The sequence below is a fragment of the Etheostoma spectabile genome, chromosome 4 (assembly GCF_008692095.1).
Source record: "Etheostoma spectabile isolate EspeVRDwgs_2016 chromosome 4, UIUC_Espe_1.0, whole genome shotgun sequence".
Taxonomy (NCBI): Eukaryota; Metazoa; Chordata; class Actinopteri; order Perciformes; family Percidae; genus Etheostoma; species Etheostoma spectabile.
This window is the reverse complement of record NC_045736.1, coordinates 9,287,711-9,294,815: the sequence shown is the minus strand read 5'-3', so window position 1 is coordinate 9,294,815 and position 7,105 is coordinate 9,287,711. Positions and strand designations below refer to the sequence as shown.

The window sequence follows — 7,105 nt, the reverse complement described above, 5'->3', positions numbered from 1 at the left end:
CACACACACACACACACACAATTTAATTTGTCAGTTCCAATAATTCAAAGTATCTGCATTTAATTCAAATGTACCCTTACATGTCACTTCATTGTTTTACCTTATTGGCAACTTTAGCTTCTTTTTTATGGTGGACAAAATATTCCTCACATGTTTTTGAAATATAATGCTATTATTTAGATGAGTAAATCAGCATGTCACCTTTAACTAACAGCAATAATCTTGAAGGTATTACACTGCGACACACAGGAAAAGATGCACAATTTCACCAATCAAAGTTTTTTAACAATCAAATATGCAATGGTAATCAGTGCAACAATGCAATTATGAATATGTTGCACTCCGGTGGTGAATACATCAAGTCTCATCAAAAACACTGAGTGGAGTTTGAGTCATGAATGCAGAGATGAAAAATCAACCAAACAAAAAGTTCCCTTGATATTTATCCCAGTGAAGACTGGTACTCTTCAAAGCACATCAATACACAACAAACAACATTTACATAACCTTGATGTCTATGTAATCATTCCTCTTTACAATATTCAGAGACTAATACAATGCAAGTGAGCAACTCTGTGGCCTTGACCGCTAGACTTTTCCCACAAGCACTCTATATACTATGAATGACAACTAATTGACATGTAAATGTCAACCTAGCAAATGCAGAAAAACAATACACATCAAACAACCGTTTGAGTATTCACAATGTTCTTCTTCTCTACAACACTGATAGTAAGGACATGTAAGTAATTAGACAAGACAAGACAAACTAGCAGTATACATCACCCAGGCCACAGCCTCTGGTCCCTGATTACATATTATTATGTCTCCCTATCCTTGTTGACGGATGTGCTTTGAACTACAATAGCATCTCATTCATCCAAGCAGAGCTCTGTGGTGCATTCCTTGTCAAAAAACTAACTTTACCAAATGTCATCTCATTATGACTCCCAGTTTAATGAGAACAACCTATTTTACTCTACCCCCTCCCCCCCTTTCCTCTTTAGATCCATTTTCTTTTGCATTTTACAAATGTGATTGAAAAGTGACACTTACCTCCCTTCACAATGTTGCAACAAGTATGTGACTCATTTGGAGTCAAAACAGCATGCACTTGTTTGCCAGACAGCAGGTGGGAAAAGTTATGCTGTACAAAATGTCTCTGATAGTGCAAGAGATAAAGACTTTCCAGCTACTTTGGTATATTTCCTCAGGGTGATGCTCTTTTTCCCGAACCTACCTGTCTGGGCAAAAAAGCAGCTTTGCAAGGAGATATCATACTTGCTATCAGTTCTCGAAAATTATGTGTCACTCTAACTTACCCTGATATGTTTTTATGGAGAACACTGTCAGGAAGTACGAGTACCTTGGCTAGCGACAGTGCAGTTAAAATACTCCTGTACTCAGGGAGTTCTGTGTTCTCTGGCAGGGAGACAAGTCACATTCAGAAAAGAGGTGGTTTCCTCGGTGACAATTGTCTGCAGGAAGAGGTGCTCATGGTTGCTACGTTTAATTGGGTGAATTTAAAGACATGTATACTTGTGTTTGATTGGTTGGGTGTCATCCACATGCATTCTACTCATACTTAAACGAAAAACATCTTGACTTAGTGCACAGACATGTGTGGTAATTGACATTTAAGGCCGTATCTTGCACACGGCCAAGGCCTAAAGTTAACTTTTTTGACCACCTGCTTTTTACCAGTCACTTTTTTTGTCTCACAAAGGTGAAACACAGGAATTATTGTGATGACGCTCTGATTGGTTTATTGCATGTTACGCCCAAAACACACCTATGATTAAGGAAGACACAAAGTACAACCCTTTTGAACCATGTGCCCGGCGCACAGACACTTTTTTCCACCATCAAACTAGCAAAAGTGGATTTGGACACGCCCTAAACGCACCTGCGCCATGAGCTTCCCGCCATGCGCTTAGATCGTTAAAATAGGGCCCTGAGTGTAATTGCTGCAGTTTTGTAGCCGGGGTTAATCCTCAGGCACAAACTCCTGGCATTGTCATAAGCTGTTGTCACTTGTCCAGAATTCAGTAGCAATGCAATAGTTCAAAGGTCAGTAAAGGACTGGGGAAATAATTAAGGGTTGCGCCACAAAACTCTAGTTTTAACAGTGTCTTCAGATATGTTGACCTTGTGGCTCTCCAGCCTTAATGAGCCGAGGGACCCAAGAAAAAAAAGACAAAATTATTATGGAGAAAATGAAGTCCTTTCTCAACATACTCTCTCGAGCTGCTTCACAAGTCCCCCCTCTATTTCCATCTCTCCTGTGGCCGTTTTTGCTTTCTATGTCTCCTTTTTTTAACTTCTTGTCCCCTGTCTGCGTGTCTACACCTCCTAAGACTCTGTGAGCTAACTGGTGATAAAGAAACATTCTGGATGGGAATTCTGATGCCGTTGACCACTGACTCCATCTGTCCGGATGCTTCCATGAAAGGCAATGTGAGAGGCTTTATCTATCAAATGCAGGCATGTGTTTATGTCTGATATTGGGAGGGTAAGGGCCGCTTTAAATGTTTAATTAACATTAAAATGTGCCTATGACATAATGCCAAGCACAAAGAAGCAGAGCACAAAAGCGCCCAAATTGCTCAGGGAATTACAGCTCGGAAAAAAAACTCTGAAAGTCTAATTTTGTCCTAATGTTTCTGCTGGGTGAGACTGCTTACTGTTCAGTTTAGGCTGTATTGATTATTGGAATAATCACTGTCTGAGGCTATATGAGAGAGGAACAAATATGAAGATATTTTAAAATCAGCCTTGTTTATGTGCATTGTTTCCCTTCCTCCTTCTGTGTATAGCAAGCAGCTGCAGAATGCAATCTCCTCTCCTTCCACTGCAATCCCAAAATCACTTCATTTGTATGAGATTGAAAAAGTGGGGAATACCAGACCTCCTTTTTTTAGGTTTACTTCTAATGGTACAGTAATAACTTCCCAGCTCCCCCAAGTTATTACATTCTTCATTTTCTTTGCTATGATAAAAGGACCCAATGAGATGAAAAAATGTAAGCTCTCCCTTCATTTTCAGCAATGTTTGTCAGCTCTAAGACAAATGATAAAATTACTATATTTTACACCTGGCACCAAAGAGATGATGCTGATGGTTACGACTGAGGACTACGATGTCCTTGATGGGTTGGCAGATTATACAAAAACCAGCTAATTGCAGGTTTCAAGCTGAAGAGCTTATGTATGAGGCTGAACAATATATGAGTAAATATTTGTGACCTAAAAGTTAAAAAAGGCAGCCCAGCCACCAGAATTCAGAACGAAGTACTGAAAACAAGAAATTGATCTTACTGTTTTGTAAGGATGTAAAAGTTGTGTTTAAATTAGTAATGTTTGTTAACAATATTTTCAATCATGACCAATACAAAACATTATGTAAAACTACATCTTACGCAAAAGGAATTCCAGTAACAATAAAAGTAAAATATTGGTATTAATGTTTGCTGGGGATAACAGGGTTTAGTGGAACAAAAGAACTGGCGTGCTAGACTCCATCTGACCAAATGCACCAAAAAAATCATACTGGCTCATGAAGTGGTCAGCACTCATATATAAGCATATAATGCTTTTCATAATTCACAGCAGCAGGGTAAATAGATGCATTTTAGCCCTCATGCCTGCCCTTGTTGTGAACAGGTGGGTTTTCAGGAGTTTTTCTTAAGATGTCCATAGATGTAGCATCACAGATTCTCCGGGAGAGAGTTTCAGATAGTGGAGGGTGCATTAAGAGCAGAATATTGTTCATTTTGTCTACTTAGAGTTACTGATGTTGGCATTTATATTTTCCGTCCCATGACACGTACTGTGTCTTGTTCGCAGATGATGAAAAATTGTTAAAAACAAAATCTTACACCTGAGGAAAAAATAAGGAGGGCGACACTGGGTCAATAAACTTGGTGTATGGTGATGTTGAAGTAAAAAAATCAGGTGCTCTTCAAGGATAAGGCAATGAGTCAAAATCTTACGACTATTAAAGTACTCTATCATATTACTTACTCATTCTCTTTTTTTCTCAAAGCTAAAAGCTACAACACTCTTCTGCTAAAAATGTGCCAAAAGCTTTGGCAGCTAATAATCACAGCAGTTTGAGGACGTCTGTCACCCCTTATCACCCCTGGTGGGAGTCGACAAATGTTGGAGAGCTAATTCAACTTGCACATTCGCCATCACTGCAGGCACTGGCAGTACACAAAGCCTCAGCTGAGCATTTTTAACTTTCTTGTATTATATAACTTTCCTGAACTGCTTAAAAAAAATGTGTTCTTTTTATAGCAGTTTTAGTTGCCCCTTATCTAAGTTGAGTTATTGTTTATTTTGTTTTTCCTCAGATATGAGAAGGAGCAGTACATGGCCGCGAGATCAGCTGTAATTGCAAAAGATTATAAAGTTGAATTTTATTGTTTGTTCATTTCATTGCTTGTTATATTGGTGTTAGTCCCGCACTGCTAGACCTTCCTCCACAGCGCTGTGAAGGAGGGTCTGACTGGTCCACTCAGCATTCCAGGATGGGAAAAAATGTTATTTGGTTTATTGGCATTTCTTTTAAAACCAATTACAATGGTCTTGGGTGGCACTAAGCGCCGGACAGAGCCACTCTGAAAGGAACTTGTTTTGGTTAACACATATACATTCAAAAGTTGTTTTAGTCGTGCAGAACAGCTGTCTGGATTTACCCTGCAGAGATCTGAGGAGCAGTTAACCATAGTCCTCAGGAATCCACCGGAGTTTAAAATGCCAACACAAAGAAAGAGGAAGGTAACGGACATCCGGCAGCATCAGACCGATCCCGGAAATTAAACGCTGTTGATATAGACTATATTGGTGTAAACTTGATGCTGCATTGGATTCCATGTTCACCGTGGTGGCATGCAACAAAAACAAAGTTTTGTTCACAAATCCAAGGCAACACTAAGTGAGCAATTTTGTAAAGTATTTCTTTAGAGCAATACTTTAAAAGACAGTGATTTGAATTTCTATCTATTGCTAAATGAGGTAACACAATGGTGATTGAGCCTATGGCCCGCTAGTGACATGTTACCCAGCAGCGGTTGGTGTGCCAGAGAGGGCAGGCGGAGCTAACATCAGACTCGCTCTTTAACTCACTTGTGTGTAAAATGGCGTACTGTTTGGTTTTCAAGGACATAAGTTCCAAAAACACACCTGCAATTATTGGTCATTGCCATAGGTGCCACCAAAGAAAACAAGAGTTTTTCGAGATTGATTTAAAATCTAAAAAAAGTCTTGCACAGTGACAATTTTAAACAACTAATTTTGGCTCAAATTGTTAATTGTTAAGTTAATTATTTGTACCTGTTGAACTGGATTTTACACAACGGTGTCACCACTTTTTTTAGAATGTTTGGCAAGGTGAAAAAGTTACTATATAATGTACAAATTGTATGCGTGATAAGCGCAGTTTAAAATGGGAAGCAATGTACCTGCTTCTACAGCCCTCACAGTGATATTGTGCCAGCCAGCGGTTTCTCTGTCCAAAATCTTTCCCAGTGTGATGGCACCCGAATCAGGATCAATATGGAAGATCATCTCCTGGTCTGTGGTCCGATCGATGGAGAACCTGTAACAATAGACACAAAAAAAACAAGACATAGATGCGAGAAGAGAAGAAAAGCATTGCCGTAAGTGAGAGGAAGAAGAGAGAGACAATAATTATTGAGAAATCTTAGTGTTTCAGTAATTTAATTAAGTTATTCATTGTTGTTTTTTAAGAGCTAAACAAGAACTTGAGTTGACTTTGGGCTGCAATAAATAATAACAGCTCATACAGAAGGAATCAGGGCCTAAGTAATTTCAAGTAATATTTTAGAGGCATTTACTAGAGACTTGTCCTGTGACTCTAATAGTGTCTTTTCTGCAGGCAGCCATATAGTAACTCTTTCTTGCCTATTTAGAGTAAAAACTAGTCATTAAATTTTCATTGTGCACTCAAGAAAAACCACAAATACATCTTTACTTCTTGGGGTACTTGGTGCTCTGTAAAGATTGGTGAGTCAACAAAAATCCGCTGAAAGGTTTCTTTGTTCTTATTTCCTCTCCCCCACCACACACACAGCTGGCTGGCTTACTCATGCCCACATAAACCATCATATAGTACCATGGGCATTAGAAACTCTTAAGGCCTCTCTAACAACCATGCTAGCCAGCATACTGACTGACCTGAAGACATAGTCCCCATGGCAAACTAGAGTCAGCAGTCACACTTGAATGACTGTCAGATCTTGTAGCTATTATCACAACATGTCAAGAGAACCATTTGCTAAACTGATGTGGTATAGAGACATGGATTAAATTGGTTTGTGCTCATACTATTTTAAAATAGCATTTTGCATTCATATTTCATTCATGTCAGCAAATGTCAATATATGTAACTGATTTTGATTATTAATTCCAGTAGGGCAAATATTTTGTTCACGGTTTAGTCAGGACTAGCTTTGGATAAAATGCCCTTAAAATAATCTATGTTTGAGATGGTGCCTGTTCACATGAAAATCAACTCTTGCAGCATGATGATGAACCACTCAGTGTTAAAGCTACTGAAACGAGGTTACACACTTACAACCTACATGCACTGTGTACGTGCATCAGTCAGTGTACAGCCCTGTTATTTCTAAAATTAGCATCCATCCCATTTAGATTTGGCTGCAATACAGAACATTTATGATACATAAAGATTTCTCTTTCCTTTACCAAAACTCGAATTGTGATGCACACTCTTGTTTGAGTTGTCTTTTTCTGAAAAAAACCATCAACATCAACTCTTAATTGGTTTTGGCCAGCATTGTCCCCCCACATGCCTACAATCACTATTACTCAAAAGTAAACAAAAACGGATCCTTAGGTTTCCAGTACATGGCAGTTTTTGTGGAAGGGGAGTGGGGGAACCTCATCACCATGTTTTTAGTCTCTTAACAATCCTTTTTCGCATAAACAGAATCAAAAAGCTTCCAAAACAATCTGCCTGCATCACAAGGAATCCCTTGGCTGCTTTACAGATGGTCTTCCACATTTCCAACATAGGCAAAGTAGTATTTATGTCCTTTGAACTAGACCCTAAACCTAAC

At 38.9% G+C, this 7,105-nt stretch overlaps 1 protein-coding gene across 3 annotated transcripts in view; it reads right to left on the bottom strand.

Annotated features, from left to right (window-relative positions):
• Positions 1–7,105, bottom strand: part of cdh22 (cadherin 22) — a 187,087-nt gene that overhangs the window by 37,061 nt on the left and 142,921 nt on the right. For all 3 annotated transcript variants that reach the window (XM_032513322.1, XM_032513321.1, XM_032513323.1), the window contains one exon: positions 5,465–5,601. In XM_032513322.1, the coding sequence (XP_032369213.1) occupies positions 5,465–5,601 (137 nt within the window). The remainder of the gene's footprint in view (positions 1–5,464; positions 5,602–7,105) is intronic.